At 43.0% G+C, this 20,164-nt stretch overlaps 1 protein-coding gene across 13 annotated transcripts in view; it reads right to left on the bottom strand.

Annotated features, from left to right (window-relative positions):
- MYO5A (myosin VA) overlaps positions 1–20,164 on the bottom strand; it is a 98,732-nt gene that overhangs the window by 43,329 nt on the left and 35,239 nt on the right. For all 13 annotated transcript variants that reach the window (XM_048317308.1, XM_048317298.1, XM_048317300.1 and 10 more), the window contains 7 exons: positions 11,739–11,895; positions 7,595–7,738; positions 6,743–6,824; positions 5,199–5,306; positions 4,648–4,754; positions 2,024–2,289; positions 1,386–1,467 (listed from right to left, as the gene is read on the bottom strand). In XM_048317308.1, the coding sequence (XP_048173265.1) occupies positions 1,386–1,467; positions 2,024–2,289; positions 4,648–4,754; positions 5,199–5,306; positions 6,743–6,824; positions 7,595–7,738; positions 11,739–11,895 (946 nt within the window). The remainder of the gene's footprint in view (positions 1–1,385; positions 1,468–2,023; positions 2,290–4,647; positions 4,755–5,198; positions 5,307–6,742; positions 6,825–7,594; positions 7,739–11,738; positions 11,896–20,164) is intronic.

Genomic DNA, 20,164 nt, shown 5'->3' with positions numbered 1-20,164 from the left:
TTCCCAACACTGCGCTCCTGAACCGCGCCCACGGGACCCATTCCCACCCTGCACCTGGCAGGGAAGCCCTGGCATCGTTCTACTGGCAACTCATATCCAACCCAAGATCTGAAAGAAAACAGAAACCCGTTTTTTCAGTGTGAAGGAACTAGCAATTAGGTGGTGAAAAATGCCTTCAGATCTGATTTTCCCTGAGGGCGGTGGGCACCAGGCAGGGCCGGGTGGTCGGGCTGTTCCCAAGCAGCGGCCCTCAGCAGGGCTCAGGCTGCTCCAGGCAGCTACATGAAGGTTTGCTGGCTGCCACCAGCCACAGGGCTTTAATTTAAAGCAACCTCCACCCTGTGTGCCTGCACGGCAGCCCAAGGGGTCCGTGTTCACCAGCACTGGGTTTGGCAGCCTGGCAGGACAGCAGTGCAACAGCCCTGTCACCCCCTCCTCCGTGAGGCAGGTGCTTACAGCAATTGCACGGGAGCGAAGGGAACAGGGTCACAGTGATCTTTACTGAAGAAGAGAACCATTACAGACAGCTCTTACAGCAACTAGATTTTGCTGCAGAGTTGAACAAACTCCAAGAAGCCCTGTGCCCAGCAGGTACGACATCCCACTCACGGAGCTGAAGCCAACCATGGCACTACCCACACAGAAAGGGCATGCCAGGGCTGGAAAGCCCAGCCTCTGCTCCAGCACCCTGCTTACTCCCTGACACACAGGGACTAAGCAGGGCACAGGGGAGCCAGTCCTGCGAGCACACGCTGCCTCAGAGGTGCGATCACAACGAGAGTTCAGAGCTATCCCGGTGCTGCAGCAGAGCCTAGCAACAGCCCCGGCAGAAATAACTTGCCTCATCATTATGCAGGTAAGATATGTAATTGCAAACGTCACTAAGGCTGAGGAGAGAATCGTGATCTCTCTGGAGGAGGGGGAAGAGCCGCCTTCTGCCACACGTCATTCATCAACTTCAGGATGCAGCTGAAAAGCCTCAAAAAATAACACCGGGGAGGAAGCGCAGGCGGCCGATCTCCAGCAGCGAAGCCGTGCTCGCCTGCCCATCCAGGGGCTCTCGGAGGTTACAGAGACACCACTGACTCCAACTTCATCCACACGGTGCTCTCACTGACAGGCAATCTCAGGGTCTTAATTGCCAAGCACTGCTTCTGCCTTATAATTGTTACTGTGATCGGAATTTCAAATAGTCCCAGAGCAGCAGTTAGTCATAAAATCTATTTCTAGGAGATAGTCGATCTTTCCCCATCCCTCAAAGCCCACAGCCAGGACAGCTGGTTAATAGACTGAAGGAATTCATCCTAACCACTGGGGACCCAATTAGCAGAATGGACTTGGATGAGAGGAAAGGGAAGAGGAAATGCCAGTCATTTCCTACTTACCATATTGAACTGCTGCTGCAGTTTTTCGTTGGCATAGTTGATACAGAACTGTTCAAAGCTGTTGATTTCGAATGTTTCAAATCTAAAATATGCATATACTCAAAATTACTAGTGTACTGAAAAAAAAAAAGATAAAATTACCCCAAAATTTTTATTTCCCTCCCTCCAGTTAAATTAATTATTTCAGGCACAAATAACACAGGTCAAGCAAGAAAGCACACAGGGAAACAGCAAATTGCACTACATAGGCAGTTCAGTGATGCTTCCTCTCTAGGCAGGGATGAGGAACGCAGGGAAAGGACTGATGTTCCTGGAGAGCACATTAGTTATCTTCATCCTCTCTGTAAGTGCCAGCTTGGAGGAACCTGACATGAAAATTCCTTTGTAACTTTCCACAATGCAACAGATAAATGAACTACCAACAGCAAAAACCTGAAATCCCACTATAAATGTCAAAGTCATGACAAAGATCTTAGATAGTATGTCAAAACTAAACACCTACTTCCTTCAGCTGGAATAAGCAGCTGCTAGGGTTTGGGGCTTTTTTGTGTAATCCATGCAGTGCTAGATGATAAAGAAAAAGATTCTTTGCAGTCAGATAATTACGTAAGAGTGTCGTATCTCTGACAAAAACTCACCCATAGATGTCCAACACTCCGATGAAAGAATGCTGTTTTACAGTAGCATGGAGGGCTTTGTTCACATGATCTACAATCCAGTTAAAGAGATTAGCATAGATATGTTTGGCAAGTGCATCTCTGGCATTGATGGCATGAAGTTTGGAAATTGGCTTGATGTAGGTTTCGGTGGCAGTGGCGAGCTTCCTATGGCAAAGCCAGTGGGCCATCTCCTCATACTCCACACCCATGAGGTCACAGAAGATGATGAGGGGCTCATGCTTGGGCTAATAAAAACAGGCTCATTAGATATTGAAACAATATTACCCATAGCAAACATACAACCGTGCAAACAGAACTGCCTGCCTGCAGTGATCCTACAATAAGCAGCAACAGCAACTTCCCCGGCTCTTCCTCCTTCAAAACGTAGCAAGTTCCCTACCCACTCAGCACATTCACGTTGCTGAGTGAGTTAGTGAACAAGCTTCCTTAAAGGCTTTTATTTTACTACACTTGTGTGCACCAAAATGCTTCACACAGGGAACCTGAAACCTTCACAAAAATGAATCGTCTGGCTTCGCTGGGCTGGACTTGGTGTTCTGAATTCTTACTACTGCCTCAGGCCAAATGGACTGCAGCTCCTGAGTGGGGCTCTTGACTGCTCACATACAGACACGGCAGGGAGTGATGGGCAATGCAGAACAGCCCAAGCCAAGAAACAAGTAGTATGGAAGGGCTTCAGTGCTCTGGTCTCAGTACTTAAAGTGTTTTCTCAGTGAATTCTGGAGACAAACACTCAGAGATTGCAGCACACAATGATGTTCTCTAGCTCTCAAATCGGACTGTATAGGAGAAAAAAACCTGAGCTTTGTTTAACTGGGTAAAATCAACCAGCAAGGCTTGCATGCTGAGATGGGCATGTAAGATTTCTGCATAAAAACCAGTGCAGTGCATTTACCACTCAATAAGATACTACAGCTTGTGACTAACATGCAAACTGATCACTAGAAGTCAAGGAGGCAGACAGGTCTTTCCTCCTCAGGAGCTCCCCTAGCACTGCCTCCTGATAATGCTCCCATTGCACCTGGTGGCTCAGCAGCACATTGACAAGCAGTGTTCTGACAAGGACAGATGGCACAGGACTGTTACCACATGTACCCTTCAGGGTACATCAGCTTTCAATATTTCCACATCCCTGTGACTTCTCTGGGGCTTTTTCTAGTTCTTACAGCATACAGGTCCCATGCAGTTACACCTCCAAAATCCAGTTAACTGAGCATGTTTTACTGGCTTGGAAGACTCTGATAAAGTAATAATAATTATGAACACTGCACAAATGAGTGTCACATTAGGGTTGCTCAAGCTGACATTAAACAAATTGATTCATTGCCACAGCAGCATGCCTTTGCTGAGCACCCTGCAGCACCACTGTTCCAGCACCACACCAGTGCCTCCCAGCAGAGCAGTCTGCATGGCACAGAGCTCTGAGGTGACGTGGCTACTGCCAGAGAACAGCACAGCCCAGGCAATGATGCCACGGAGCCGACACTGACCACTGCCTGCCAGGTGTCAGGCCAGGGTTGCACAGGAACCTGCAGCTTTTTACCAGCTCAGCCAGTGGGATTCCTGCACTGGAGATGCTCATTACAACACAGGCAAGCTCCTCATGTCCTGGGGCTCACCAGCTTTCTACCTGTGATCGCTAAATGAGCTTTCTTCATAGCAAAAGCCTTTATAAGGCACGCCAAAGAGCCAGACTACTGCTGTGGTTTCAAAGCAGCTGTTAGATCCCACAAGCAGGTGGTGTCAGGGCAGGAACACCAGTCAGCTCTGGCCCCATGAAGGACCTGTTGTCTCAGCTCCAGAAACTGCCACTGCAGATGCTTGAGAAAGGGACTGACAGCGACACAAGAAAGAAACCCTGCAAGTGTTGCTATTATTGCAAGAGCAAGAGAAAGATGAAGGCTGTGCAGGCCAGCAGTGGACATGCAAGGAGAAGCAAAAGGAGAAACTGGTCACTCAATCCAAAGAAGAGACCAGCCAGATCTGGCTTCTCATCTCCAGAATATGGGCTTGGGCAAGAAGCCTCAGCCCTCAGCAGTGAGGAGGGTTTTTAGATCAGACTATGCAGTCCTTGTTGCTGATCTCCAAGGCAAAAAAGAACTGATAAAACCACGACACTTAGATGAGTCACACAAATCGTATCTGTACATCCTATGCTCATGTCTAGACATCCCAGAGGACTTTGCAAAGCATTTATTTTGCAATTATTTAGGACATTTTGGAATTTAATGTCAAAAAAACCTCATTTGGCAAAGCACTGACTGTGTGCAGGGAAGATACTCATGTTGGAATATAAAGATCTAGACACCTGCTCAGGAGTTCAAAGCTAGCTTGCCTACTAGACTTTTCTAGGACAGATCAATTACAGTTATAATTGTACACCAATGCTGTAATACAGAGAGTACTGTCTAAAGCCTCTAAACTGAGAAGAGTTGAATCCATCTGCAAAAGACTGAAAATGTTAGCAAATTAGAAATAAACACATTTCCATTTTACTCTTTTTCAGAAGAGGTCCCTGCAAACAAGCAGAAGGCAGGCCTGTCAGAGTGCAAACCGTGCCCTTCAGCTCATCTACTACTCACAGGAACAGTGCAGCTGTCAGAATCCCGAGATGCAAACTCCACGTTGCCCAAGTGAAGGATGCCAGCAAGGATTCGAAAAATTCCCATCTGGTAGGAATCACTAATCCCTGGAAAAGGATGAATAAAATGTTTTGAATGGAGAGACCTGCAGCTGATGAAAAAATTTATTAAAGAGAGAAAAACAGAGACCGCTGTGTGTGACTTTGACATTTGACAGTACTAATTGGCTCCACTTCTATCAAAAACATTTTACCACCAGATGAAAAAAAAAAATTCTATTAAAATGAATCATTTAATTTGCTGTTTCAAAGTGCTTTGTCAGTGACCTCCAGCACTGTGTATGTTACACCAAGGGAATCCACCATTTATGTTCATATAATGTATGCTCCTCTTAGATCTGTAATTCTACTACAATTTAAATACCTTCTGCATGGTTATCAAACTCTCCTTGGTTTTAAACACAACAGAGTATGAAAAAAATATACACAAATAATATAGAAAACAGTTGCTAGTATCTCAGATTTGGAATAAGACTGTGATTTACCAATTACCTAGCAAAGTGCAGGCCTGCCTGGTGTTCACCATTTCCTTAGCATCATCAACACCATCAATCACAGGGCTTCCACCTTGCTTCGTATAGTGAAAGTAATTGGCACTCCCTGCAATAATAAAAAGCATGTATTATACACACTGATGCAGAAATTCACAGCCCATCTGTAAAGCTGTGTCATGATTAAGTTGCTCTTGGCAGAATCCATGATTTGACATATGTATATTTTCGCCTTCTGGCTCATAAGACACACTTTTCTAGAGAAGATTTTTTTCAAGATTTAACTGTGCAAGTAAGTATTCCTTAAGCTACCTGATTCCCACAGTAGGTGCCCAAGCATATTCTCTACCTAACCTCGGTTCAGACTTCCACACCTGTGGAATAATCCCTTTGGAAGCAGTTACTCCTCAAGTCTGAACCAACCACCAAGCGGTCGGTGCAGAGTTTGGAATCGTGTGACAGACATCACTGTGCTAGTACTGCATCAGGATATTATCTTCTTCCATTTTCTCCTCTTTTCTAATTTATGGCCTGGCTCAGCCTTAGGAGTATGTGTGACCCATTCAGGCTGAGAAGGTGAGGTTGGAGAACAGATAGCTCCATACCACTCTGGGGACAGCTCTGGGCTCCACTGGTAGACCAGTAGCTCTCCTGTGTAAATTCCTATGGCTTCAGTGGTTCCCCTGCTTCCAGCTGCACTAACAGACTCCTTTTCTTCTGATCAGCCAAGGTTCCAAGAATGCTGAAAGAGAAGTCTGCTAAATGGCTTCTTCAGTTATAATTACATCAGTTCCTTTCTTTCCTGTGTGAGCAGATGCGAATCCTAAATGTGCCAGGATGGTGCAGAAGAGCAGAGAAACACTGTAAAACCAGAACGGTATTTCAGAAACCAGCACAGGCTGTGCAGTTTTCCTGCTATGAAACCGACTTTTAAAAATATACAGAAAGCCCTGAAATTTATACTGAATTTTTAAAATGATGAGGTGATTGTCTATCCTAAGGCCATCATCATGCCTTTCTTTTACAAAGCACCAACTCCTGTCAAATGACAAAACTTTCTTCTATCAACATTTTAATTTGAAAAAGGAAAAAATTCTCTTATCTGCTTTTTGATCACCAGGTTAGCAGAGATTGTAAAGTAATCGTTGCTAACAGCCCAAGTAAAAGTATGCAGATCAAAATAAGCTCTTCAGATGCTTATACCAGAAAGGGCAAAATCCTCTAGTGGCTGGAGCAATGGAAAAAAGGTTTTAAAGAACCAAGAGAAGAAAATTTCACCCTCCAGGACATACTAAGTCCTATTGATTGCAACTGCAGTATATTAGAGTCTGCTGAATAAACAAATCTGTTACTTTTGTTTTATCAGAAAACCACAAAGTCTGAGGTCTATCATTTTAGTTATTTTCAATACATTTTAGTATTTGAAGGTTTAAAAGTCTAGAATTTAAAAGGGAGCAGTTGTTCCTTTGGATCTATGGCTCAGGAAGCTCAGAGATGCTGCCCTGTCCCTACCACCACACGACACAACGAAGGTGAATGGCATACCTAATCGTAGGGTTTTAAACTCAGGCAGTGCTGCAGAGGCACAAAGCTGGTAAAAGATGTGGTAATTTCTCTCCTCTTCTGCCTTTAAAAAGAAAGGAATTTGTTATTTTTCACCACTTAACAAGTGGCAGAAACAACCATGAGCAGAAATTAATTACTGTGTATAATGCTTTATCTAGCAATACATTAAGAGCACAGAAGCCACATGGAAAAAAGGAAGATAAATCAGCATCTATCTTTTCCTTCTTGGTTAATTTAATACATTTTCAACAGTAAGAGGCATGCAGACATTTTCACTTTAAAAAAAAAAAAGAAAAAAAAAAAAAGCATGATTTCACTTTTCAGAGCTGCAGATTACCATTAAATATAGATCAGGATTCTGTGGGTGGGCGAAATGATCACACTCAAACGTTTTTCATTTTCCAAAAATAACTAATACCATTTGCCTCAGCATTTATAGTAAGCTGGTAAAGGGAGTATCTTCCTTGCCAAGGCAAAGCTTGAATTTTGAAATGAAGGACAAGCTCAGAAGATTATGACTCATGACCAACATTCAGTAATTCTGAACTTAGGCACTCTAAATTCCATACCTTCAAACCAAAAAAAAAAAGAAAAATACTCTCTTCCAGCTAAACCCCTCTTACTTTTAAAATATACAACAGCACTTCATGTAACATCCCTGCATGGTACAAACTAATTATTATTTTTATGTCTTTAGGCAGCCAGTCAAGGATAAGTCCATTTTTAGTGAGCTCTAGACTATCAGGTAGGCAAAGGTGGAGAGGAAGTGTGGAACACAGTGGATTGGCTCAAGTATGACATAACAAAATGAAGAGTTTACATCAGTATTACCTGAAACACCACTCTGGATTTTTCCAGGAGGTAAGTTCTCATGTTAGCACCAATGATTCGATACCTCTTATCAAAACCAATTTCAATGTATTTTCCAAAGCGACTGCTGTTGTCATTCCTGGTAGTTTTGGCATTTCCAATAGACTGAAAAAAGGGAATATTGTAAAGGTTAAACAGCTTGTAGAAATTATCACATCTTTTTAATCATCTGCATGGCTCATAAACACTTAACAACATTAATCTTGTCCTGGTTTAAAAATAATCAAGAATTTAATGAAGAAAGATCTCTGCCTGGTCAAAAAGTTACATCAAAACATAGGTATTTCATTAATGTAAGACTGGCAGCTGATACTCCTAGCAATTATTTCACTTCCAGATAGTCTAATTTTACAGCTAAAAATCCTTTATTGTTCTCTGAAGTCTTTCAAAAAGAAATAAAAGAGTCTAACAGAAAGCTCACGTACACACAGATTTCTTCCAAGGACTTATTAAAACTGTAAGAATTATTTCACCTGGCTGTATTCATATATGTAGGTGTACAGACATAAGTATAGTCCTTGCAACCTCTGAAAGTCCACCTGTCGTAAACCCCCAGCCCACTCTGTTCTGCCTGGCTAACAGTTCATTATTACTATTACTCTCTAATCACCACATTTCCAAACCATTTCTGCAAACACAAAAGTTTAAAATATTTACTGTGTGCCTAAGCATAATCTAAAAATTAACATGCACAGACTTGTGTCATTTGCCTGAAACTGAACCCCCTCCACAGCAGCTTGGTTACTGACCCAGAGACAGCCCTCGATGCTGCCCTGCCTTGTGCTGAACTTTCTCAGATTAATTCAATACAGCTTCACACACAACAAACAATACTTCATGCATTTCCTCCATTTCACATGTCCTGGGATGCCCAGGGCAAATAACGACTGTGGATCCTACGTGGTGCAATTCTGCCTTACCTCATCAGCACTGGGGTTCACCCCACAACAGTCACCAGCGGGATCAGAATTCAAGGCATGCAAATCACAACGTGCTCAACTTCAAAGAAAAGCATTTTCTCTTCCCAGTTAGACCATTTTTCAGACATCATACAGCAATTCACCTTCCAAAAAATTCCTTAAGGTATCTCTGTACCAGAAGGAATGGCATTTGGAGTAACTGAGATGCAGCACACTGCCCTTCACCACATGGTACTGTGTGTGTTACTAAGCCCCAAGTGCACCACTGTATCTGTGTCCTACTTTCCCAGTCCACACAGCAATCGACTGGAACTTTGTACTGAAATAAACTTGAGAAAAGCAAATGAGAGCAAGCAGCACTGCTGAGTATCCCAAATCTGCAAGCAAAAGGCCAGTGAATGGGTCAGTGCCAGCTGGTACGGCCTGGAAAGGGGGATTAGACCGTCAGAAACACCATGAGAGCAGCAGCAGCAGCACACACACCCAACAGAGCAGATGTCGAAGTGGGCATCAGATGGCCAGCTGCTGTAAAGGATCTAGGAACAAACTGCATCTCTGCAGCTCTAGGAAACATCAAATTCATTCAAACTGAATGCAACTCTAGCTGTACTCTTCTGTTTTAAAATTATTGCTACTGTGATATACTTTGGTGGTGGTGGTAGCAATATAATACTACAACATTTCAGAAACCAGTTATTCCTTTGAAAAGTATTACTGATAAAACCAGAAAGTCTTTGGGATTATAAGATTGCTTGCCAGAGCACATACAGAGCTGTACTATTTGTGTAGCTGTAGAGGGTAACAAAGAATGAGCAGCAGGAAATGACATATAAAGATGCGCTTTAAGACTTCTCCACTTCTACATTTGCAATAGGAAAACTGTATATAGTTATTGACTACAAAAGTAGTCACTTAGTTGCTAGAAATGTACAGTGATCTCTTGACATTACTGAGTATTTAGTAGGCTAAGACCATGTGATGGTAGCTCATTAAATACTGATGTTTAGGTTGTCCAAAGAGAAACTTAAAAATAAAATGACCTTTTGCTCCTAAGACTTTACAGTCAGCTTAGCAAGTGAGGAGTTTCCTGTTCCTAAAATGAACTACTCATTTTCCTCCTAAAATATATGGGTTAATTTGTGTTTCTACTGATTTATCAACTAAAGACTTCAAAACATTAATTATGCTATCATAAGAGTCTGTCTCAACATCAAATTTTACAACACTGACTCTAAAGCTAATTTAAAGTTCAAGTGTTGGGAGTTAAAAGGATAACTTTTATCCAAGTATAATGACCTTTAGAGCAACTGAAATATATTTTTAGATATACCCTTGTTCACAAAATTGGTATCCCTAAAAAATAAAAATAAAGCACCACCATTGATTCTCAGTGAATGAAAAAAGGTACAGATGGGAAGCTCTAGTCCTCAATTTAAACTTCCTTGCTTTTGAAAATTAATTCAGATAATCAGTGGTGAGCTGATGGCCACTGACTGGGAGGTGGGGTGCAAGGACTGAGAGCAGGATGTTCGCTTTAGGCTTTTAGACCAAACAAAAGAAGTGGTGCAGGGAAACTGCAGAGTCTGTATTTCACCCAGCAAAGGCCCAGGCACAGAGCTGTCCTGCAGAGCCTCGTGCCAGAGCTGTCCCTGGCAGGCTGATGTGAGGGCACCCGGTACCAGTGCCGTGCTGGGCAGGGCAGGAGGGGGCTCAGCGCCCCGGCCCCGTCAGCCGCACGCCCAATGTCAGCGTGGCCCGGGCGGGATGTGGCTCCTCCTGCAAACACTGCAGCACTGCACGGTGCTCTCTGGGCTCAGCTCACACCTGCAGAACGGCCACTGCTCCCCTGGGGCAGCTGCAGCTCCAGGCACAGCGCAGCTCCCTGGCTTCCTCCCATGGCTGGACATTTGGAGGAGTCACTGCCCAGCACAGCACAGCTTGTTTTATCCCACAACAGAAGTTTCCAAACACCACACAGCACCACAAACCAGGCACAATTACCTTGTGACAGACACACACAACTGTGATGGGGCAGCTATAGTTTGAGTATCATGAACTCCTCATGCCAGGAGGAAAGGAGGAATAAAACATAGTTCATTTTTTAAAATACCTGAGAAAAAAAACAATGGCAGCATTTTGCATTTCACATTTCACTGCATGCACTCTATTTACTCATGATCTTTCACACTACTGCAGAGAGATGACCAACATCTACCAAGGCATCAGTGGTCCAAAAGCATTTTCCTAGGCTGTTCACAGGCAGGAGCATGAGTGCCCCTATGGACAGAGCTACTTCTCTCGAGAATTTCCCCCAAGACTATCACTCTAATGAATCATTTCTTAACGTAGTTCCTCAACTTCAACCACAACTTGAAGCTACACATGTAGGTAAAGGCAGGAGAAACAATTCAGCTAAGTCTAAGAGATCTTTTCTGCTTGGCTATGACATCAGAATTTGTGTCTCCTGAGCCTCCCAGAGAACAGACCCTGAAGCAGGAGGAATTGTACATGTTCTCTCAAAGTCTATTGCCAGCATCTGTGCTCCCAAGCCAATGGCTTTGGTACTTGACTACAGTTAGTTACAACCATTTCCAGAACTGAAACATGACTCTGAGCTCATTATAGCAAAATTATGTCTTCTTATATTGTTTTTCTCCTCTGAAAGAAACTGTGTGCATCCCACGTAACTTTGTTTTCTCTCAGTCTCTCTTTTCTAATTGTATTTCCTAAAATTTAACATTTGCTTTACTTCCTTTCAGAGTACAATCTACTGGCCCCACTGTGTGATGTACATATTTAGTGGTTAAGACCACAAGTTTTATCCTCTTTGGAATTTTACACACAAAAACAGTCTTCTCCAATTGCATTTGGCCAGCAGTCTGGGAACTACCAGTTACAAAGCTGAAGAGACTTAAAGCAGTATTCATATAAAAATTACTTTCTTATGTGAAATACATGATCAATACTGAAACATTACCTCCCTCCCATCTTCTCTCAGTCTTTCATAAATGTTACAAAAATGACACCTAAAGCAACTCCTTGTAAATGGATTAAACGCAAAATTTTAATATATATTTATAGATGTTTTTTAGAAGTACGGATTGCTCTCTCTATTGAACGCTTAGGTTTGCCCCACAGTAGTAACTGCAGCTGGAGGGTGGGGTTTGGTGCAGTAGCCCTCTTACCTCCATGATGGGGTTGGAGGCCAAGACTTTCTCCTCAACATTGGCTTCACTGGCAGATCCACTGACCGTGGCGAAGTACCTCATGGCATACTTAGCAGAGACAGTCTTTCCAGCTCCAGATTCCCCACTGACAATGATTGACTGATTTCGCTCATCTCTGAAACACAAACACACGTTAATTCCCAGCTGTTCTCTCAAGACACTTATTTTCTGCATCCCCAGCTTGGCAACAACCCTTCCACCACAGATGTTAGCAGCACAGCGTAAGGTAAGTGCATGTGGCAGGCACGAGGCAGTTCGTTACCGAGCCGCCTGCCTGCAGGATGCTCCTCCAGGATGGACACTGCTGGCACAGCCCAGCCAGCCAGCAGAGCCACTGCAGAGAGCCTGGCTATGGCAAAGATCTGCTACTGCTATTCACTACACGCTGCTGCAGCTACTTCTACCCGGAGTGTGTGGTACAGGGCTCCACTACATTAGCAGTGTTCATTAGTAAAGATCATGAGCGTCATCTTACACATAGAGAAATCAACAGCAGAGTCAGCCACAGAAACCTTTCGTCCCTCTGATCTAATCACCAGCTTATCCCAGAATTGTTCTGAATCTGAAAAATTCAAGCATGGCTGTTGAGGACACAGACAGCAACTCTGGAGTGAAGACAGTCCCTCTGCTGTGAAAGAATTTCTTCTCTTGTAAAAAAGAATAATTTCAATTTGCTGCTAAAACAATTTTCTCTCAACTCAAAGAGGGCTCTGTGCATAAACCCAACTATATGAATAAACAACACACTACAAAATAACACAAATTAACATTTATAGAGCCTGAAACTTTTAAAATAAAGACCACATGTGCTTTATAAAGCTTTTACATTTTCAAAGCAAATGAAGTTAAAATGAAAGACATTTCAAAGTATTCCTATGAGTTGGGTGAGCTTAATCACATCTTATACACTTGCATGAAGAGGCGAAAGAAGGAATAAAACTTCCCCCAGAGCTTTACAGAGCTGGGGCAGGAACACAGAGAGCATAGCCAAGGCACAGACCAGGCTGTCCTCAGAGCACAGGAGCTGTGAATGACACTTGAGGCACCTCCACGTTCAGGCAGCACAGTGACAGTCTGCAGGGTCTGCCAGTGCCTGCCGAGGCCACTGGGAAATGCTGTGCAGGGGAATCGAAGACATGTGCATGGAAAAACTACCTCTGGCTTCTGCAGCCTGAAGGCCGGCAGAAGGTCTGGAGTTCTGCTTCTGGGACGGTAAAAAAAACCCCTGCTGATGATAAAAAGCTTCATTATTTCAAACATGTATAAAGTATACGTGTTCTTTTTCTGTGTTAAGTATAGGACGCCCGTCCACCTTAGTCAAAATCGGTGATTTTGTCTCAAATTTGTGTTACAGGTGACGTGTCATGCTTACGAGTCCATAGGTATCCCAACACCCTACCAGCCCCAAATGGAAACTGGACCGTGTCCATGTCCCTCAGCAGGGCCTCTAATGCACCATGGCCCCCAGAGGTGAGAGCCCCTTCTCCTCCTGCTCCCTCCCTTCCTCTGTCCCAGCATGATGCTTGTGATAACCCCTCAGGCACCTCAGGTGCCTGGCCAGGCCTTCCCACCTGGTAGAAGAATGGTGACCATCTCTATCTCCCACCTGGAGTTAAACACCATTCCCATCAAATCAATTTGATCTCCCACTGGCTTCCTGTGAGACTCTGCTGCTATTCTCAAGATGCTACCTATCTTCAAGAACAATGCCAAGCCCTCAGATAAGAGCTCAGCTCCAGCACCCACTTCGTGCTGCTCAAAGCCACAGGCTGAAGGAGCCTCTGGGTCTGTCACCCATCCTCTGGGAGAGCCACAGTGGCATTTGTTTAACCAAATGAAGGTACTGGTTGAGACAGATTTTCCACATTTTGGTAAAAAGAAATTACTTGAAATGGCTGAGTGCTGCTTTAAATTTAATAGCAAAGTGTTAAGAAGATCAAAGCAACCTAATTTTATGTTCTCAGCTTCCATGTAACACATGCAATAGGTGTGAATGACTACAGCACAGCTCACATTCAGACACACCAAGCTCAGTCTCAGTGGGAAAGTCGTGGGAAAGAAGAACTGTTCAGCTTGATAACCCAGGTTTATGCAGCCCAGGTCACACAGACCCAGCTACCAGAGATGCCAGCCTTGGCCACAAGTCTCATCTCACCCTCCAGTGACAGGGGCCATCAAACAAGATCTCAAGGGAGGTCTTTGTGCCTGGGATGGCTTCCAGTAGCAATGAAGATTTCCAGCTGGAAAATGAAGAAGAAACACTCGTGTTTCTTCCCCATTCCCCCTCACAGAGTTCACTCATGGTAGACAGAGGTGTGTGGGAAAGAGCCTGTGGCTCAGGAAGCTGCAGGAGTTACATGGATCCTCTTGCTCAAAGAGAGCAGCAGCAGGATGCAGGAGAAATCAAAGCAAATTCCTAAAATCCAGGCTTAAATGGGACAACTGGTAACAATTTTCCTCTCCCACAGACAGTTCCTGCAGCGTGTCAAAAACAACCATTTCTTCCTAGGATTGGCACCATTCCCTGGCACCTGTGTTCTTTCAAACAGGAAAAAAAAACCCCATGCCATTCTAAAATATGAAACTTCTGGTCTGATTTCAGAGTCTGCCTAACACAGGAGACAGGCAACAACATAAGCTTTTCATTTGTAGATCACCAGCTGTTTCATGTATTAAATACCATTAAATATATGAAGACTGGGGAAGCTCAAGTCTATGAAATGGATCCTCTGATGGTTAAACATTTTAGTTCCCAAAGTACAAAAGGCTTTCAGAAAACCAAGGAATGCAAACTCAGACTTCTGGCAAAACAGACTTCTGACAGAACTGTCAATAAAAATGAGCTATTTTGCCAAGAAAGGAACATGGAAATAAAGGTGTCTCATTCCAGCTGTCACATCCCTGAAGGACACGTGTGGGAGCATGGAAAACGCACACTGGTTTTGTAGTCCTTGGTCTCTTCTCAGGAGTTCCACTTTTACAAAGACAATAATGAAAATATGAGTTTGAAATAATTTCTCCTTAAGAATGTTGCTAATTAGCCAATTTCTTTCCCCCATGTCCTAAGATATGAAGACATACTCTTCTCCCTAGCACATCATGTGCTCAGGAATAAGGGATCCATTATTGTATTCCACAAGTACATACACACATGCCCGTTGCACACACTGGCTTAGAGAAGAGAGGGTTTGCTCTGTGTGAGCTGAAAGCATTGCTGCTGTCTCTCCTGCAGTGACTTTCCGTGTCTGCAGCAGCCACAGCCACCGTGACAAACAAAGGGCTCCCTCACTGTCTGCAGCAGCGTCCTCTTGCCAGCGCTCCATCCACGCTCAGGGCCGCTCTTGTCTTCAACAGTACATTAATCCATTGTTCTGCTTTAACACACTGCAGTGACCATCCTCTAGCATATTATTCTTTGTGCTTTTTGGCAGAGAGAAGGGAAAACACAACAGAACACCGCCCGAGATGGCACTCGGCATTTGAAGGAGAACGGACAAAACAGCAGCAGGGATGAGCTCTTACTGCCACAGCCCCAGGAAGACTTGGCTTATGGACATCCTACCACAGGCAGCAAGGTCTTTAGTCGTGGAGGAGGCTGGAGTGGTCCTGCCAGGCAGCTGGGCCAGCTCAGCAGAAAGCTCTTTAACGACACAAAACTTTAAAGAAACAGAACGCCACATGTAAAGGAAAAATTACAAGTAAACTACCATCAAAGCACCCTGGATGATGTATGAAATGTAGTGAGAATTATTTTTAATTATTTGGTATAAGCAGCGGTCTAAAGTATAGCCTCTGTTCATGTCAAATGAAATTTTCATCATCAGGCTGCATTAAAAACAAAGCAAAATTTAAAAGACCAAAACACAACAAAGGAAAAACTCCCCAGAAAACCGAAGTGACACCACCCAAGTTCATTCTCAGAGATATAATTCACCTTTCAAGTTATTTTTAGTTAAATCATTAGCCCCTGACCTTTGACCTGACATCTTGAGCACTTAACATGTCACCAGTCAGAAAAAAAAAGCTATAATTAAAACTTTCAGCCAATGAAACATTAAGTAGGACAACAGCTTTATGTGTGACACCACTTTGCAGCCAGATGCCTCATTTTATGCAATACTTCATCTTCATGCAGTTTTTTCTCTGCATAAAATACGTAAGTAGATTATTTTAAAATTAAGATTACTTCTGAATGGAGGGAGCATTTTAATTATGCTTTTGCAAACAGAAATGAGGAAAAGCAACCTGGGAGATGAGGGGTGGAGGAGTCCTCTTTCCCCCAAAGGCAGACAGCAATCAGATCCTAGCACACAGAACTACATCACAGTGATGCAATGTTAAGCCAAATTATCTTGAAAAGATAAGACTGAAACAGTTTGACTGGGAGCAGTCTACCACTCATGGAAACACCACGTTATGTTCAGGCATTGGTCAGGATCACATTCAGCTTCTGCTGCTTCTGAACAGTGCAGAAGAATAAAGGAATGACAAAACTACACTAAAACTGCCATTTTAAGATGACAGGCCCAGACACTGCACAAGCTGAAATGTGAAATGATAGGCTGAGATTGCTTGCAGTAGCAGAGGATTTGGTTCAGAAATCTTCTATATAAATTCTCTCAGGCCTATACTTTGGGAAGCATGTGAGGGTAACAGCTATTCCTTGATAAATAAAAGAATGAGGATGCACTATGGAGTACTCAGTGATAGTTTAAAGTAGTGGTTCTCTATCACAAAAAATAATGCAGAACCAGATTTCTGCATAGGCTAGTAATTTTAAAAGACAATTTTACTTTATCTACAAAATTTTGTTGACAGGCAATATGTTCATGAGGAAATTCACTGTCAGAGTGCCAAAAATGAAGAGATGCAGTCTTACCTAGTTCCTGCAAGCTTGAGATTACAGCCTACACAGCAGCAGGGCTTCTTCTGCTTTGAATAAATACTGCAAAATTTAACACTGAACATAGTTTCTGCTCAAAGAAGGTTCAGCATTGAGGAAAGCAGTATGCTGCAAGCTGTCTTGAGATACCTTACATACAGAACAGGGTTTTGCAGATTATCAGCGAAATGACAATGCACAAGAAACCAGCAAGTGGTTTTAAAAACATCACCTTACTCTCAAGAGGTGAAAACACCCTTTGCTGAGGATGTGCATATATCTTAATGCAATGCTTTCAATAGCACTGGCTACTTTAAGTTTTGTGTTTCATAAAAACGTACGGTAAATGCTTTCAGAAGAGCTCAGTGTGGAGGAACTGCCACTCTCATGAGGTCACAGCTGCCAGATACACTGGAAGCAAGACAAGACTGTCACTAGGCACCTCCAATTTGTACAGTGCTGCAACAACACTGACTGATCACTGACAGCCATCATTATCCAGGGCAGCTTTTAACTATTTCAGCTGACCAATGCAAAAATTGAGGCAAAAAAAGAAAAATCAGTGCAAGAAATGAAAGTTGCTAATACTAATGGCAGAGTTGTCAATTTTCAAACAATTTTAATTCACGATCACTGCACCCACTTAAGCTGCTTCCCACAAAAACCAAAACAGCTTACTGCATCAAAGCCATGACTTCCACAGCAAACTGTTCAAACAGATCAGGATAATCAAGACATAGACACTGAAAAAATCCTTATAGATATCTTTGTTTACCTTCTTCCTCCATACCAACTGAAAATCCCTCTCTGAAGCAGGAACACTAAAAGTTAAAAACCTCTCTATCAATAAGCATTTCAGAGAGAATTAAAGAAGCCCAAAGCTATTTGATTTAATCATCAAAGCACAACACTTTTTTTTGTGCTTTTTTTGCTTCCTATGACTGATATATCAGATGTATCACTTGATCTTGGCTTTCAGACTCATGACTCCACAGCAAATAATGTCAAATAAACATATATAAGCACGTCCCCCACAAAAACATCAACTTGGGAAAACAAACAAAAGGAATACAGAATTAGTGACAACAAAAGGAATACAGAAATTATTGACATCAACCTCAATATTCCTATCAATCCATTCATACCCAAGCTACCAGCATCTCTCCCTGGCAAAACTGTATCATTAACAGCTAATTTGAAAAGACTCTGATACGGACTTTGAAATGCTTGCCTGTGATGAACTAATTCAAAGTTGAACTGTCTCCATGTCGTAACACAGACGAGATTGGCAGAAAAGATCAGAGTGCAATATCCTTAACATGTAATGAAGAAAGCAAATAACAGGGCAATTTGATGAGAAGAACATTAGTACTTACTTTGCCTTTGATCCTAAAAGCTGTATGTCTGTCGACCTTGAGGACACTGCCAAGGTGCTGATGTTTATAAGGAAGGTTCTTGTCAGGGTGGTTTGAAGGCCACCACCTCCAGGACATCTTCCCCCCTCACTGCCTCAGTGCTAAAAGGTTAATTAAATCTCCTGGCTTTTCTTTTTTTTTTTTCTTTGTTGTTGTTTTTCCTCCTTGTGGAGTTGCTACTGCTTTATTCTTTTCTTTTGGAATAACAGGTTTAGGTTATGGGTAAGGGCATCAACCCCACTGCATATGACCATTTCATTTTTATTTAACTCAAAACAGCGCAAAACTGCTGCTAAGGGCCTGATCTGGTGTTCCTCAAACATTAACATCTCCCACTGCTTCAATGCAAGCACACCATAGCTAGCTTTTATTTAGTCTAGCAGTGACGTTTGCTCCTCTATCTCACTACTGTTCTGCTGCAGTTCTGTGGTGGTAAGACAGACCTGCAAGCCTGGAATTGCTTTACATTTTCAAAACAGTGAATTTTCAATAATCAAAGTACCTGACATAAACTCCCAGGGAAGGAACCTGTGACGCAGGGAACATTTGGGATAGATGCTGCTCTCAGCACACACACGTAACTACCGCTAACATCAGTGTGCATCGTGCCCATCAAAGACAGAAAAGGAGCCTAGTGCTTTGCCATCCTACAGCTGAATTATGGCAGCACGAAACCAACCCAAGAAAATGACTTAAAAACCAATGACATTGCTGAAAGGTCACATAGGAGTCATTCTGAAACGCTGGCAGGTTCGAAATCTTGCTGTACTTTCACGCACTTCAGCTTCTCTGAGAGCCATAAGATTAACTAAGGACCAACAAAAAGTTTAAGCTATGTTTCATGTTTTACACCTTAGAGCAGATCTCCAAACTTCTCCACGATACACAGTAGCTGACATGATTTAGCGTCTTGAGCAATACAAACAGAACTCTGACATAAGTAAACATCCTATTTTTGCAATCAATCTCTCAGCATCCCCATTGCATATTTGTGACAGCATATGACCAAAATAACCTGCAGTATCTACAGTCAGAACATTCACACATCTTTGTATCTGACAGCATGACTAAAAAAATCTGTTTAATAATGATCCTTTCCCCCCCATGAGGCACTGGTAACAAAGCCAAAATAAATGAAGTTTACACAACGCACCTAAAATAAATCAGTGTGAAAGTGCTAACTATCACTGTAATGGCTTTACTGATGTTGCTAAATAACTTGGAAGTACTGCTGTTACAGGAAACACAGAATCAAAGAACAGAAGAATATATCAAATACTCCACACATTCCAAACAGCTCATTCAGTCTTGGAATAATTACCCATAGAAAAGATTTTGAACTCTTTGGGGGGGGGAGGGTCCGAGCAAAGGGGAACCAGCCGGAGTCACGACTGGCTCAAATCATATCACGAACACTGATATGATTTGAGCATCGTGCTTCCTTTATTGCTTCCTTACACCAACTTAAATCTACTTTACAAAGCTTCACACCCTCTTCCCACGGGACAGCCTCTAAGCAGCGGGGGAGCCGACCAGTGTGTAACTTTGCCAAGGGTTCTCAAGGCTGCCAGCTGCCAGGTGTCTTGGCAAGCCTGTCTGCAGCCTGAGGCCCCTTCAGGGGTTCTTCCCTAGCAATCCTGGGGTGCCCAGACTGCCCTGGGGTATCACATGCCCCTGTTCCACAAGGAATCCCTCTACAGATCTCCTTCCTTGTGAACGCCAAATTTCATCAGGTATCAATACAATGCCAAGAGCTCTCTGTAGTATTGAAAGTTTTGTGAGCTTCACAGAAAGCAGCTGGATTAACTCATTAAGAAGTTTAGGAAGGGCCTTCCCAGCTGCAGGTGGCCAACCCCAGCAGGCTAAAGGGAGCCCTGTCCCCAAGGGCCTGGGATCTTCCAAAGCAGGGAAGAGGATGCACAGCCGATCAATGCAGGCAGAAGAATAAAACACCAGAAAGACAAAGGCGGGGTACAAGATGAGTAAGGTTTTGCACAACTCATCTGAAGGCTCACTAAATACGTCTGATTTCAATAAACATTGAAATAAATAGTGTTTCCTAAAATTACCACTGATGGTAAACTTGA

This window comes from Corvus hawaiiensis, chromosome 13 (genome assembly GCF_020740725.1).
Source record: "Corvus hawaiiensis isolate bCorHaw1 chromosome 13, bCorHaw1.pri.cur, whole genome shotgun sequence".
Classification (NCBI taxonomy): Eukaryota; Metazoa; Chordata; class Aves; order Passeriformes; family Corvidae; genus Corvus; species Corvus hawaiiensis.
The sequence above is the reverse complement of the archived record's forward strand: the minus strand, read 5'-3'. Positions and strand labels throughout refer to the sequence as shown.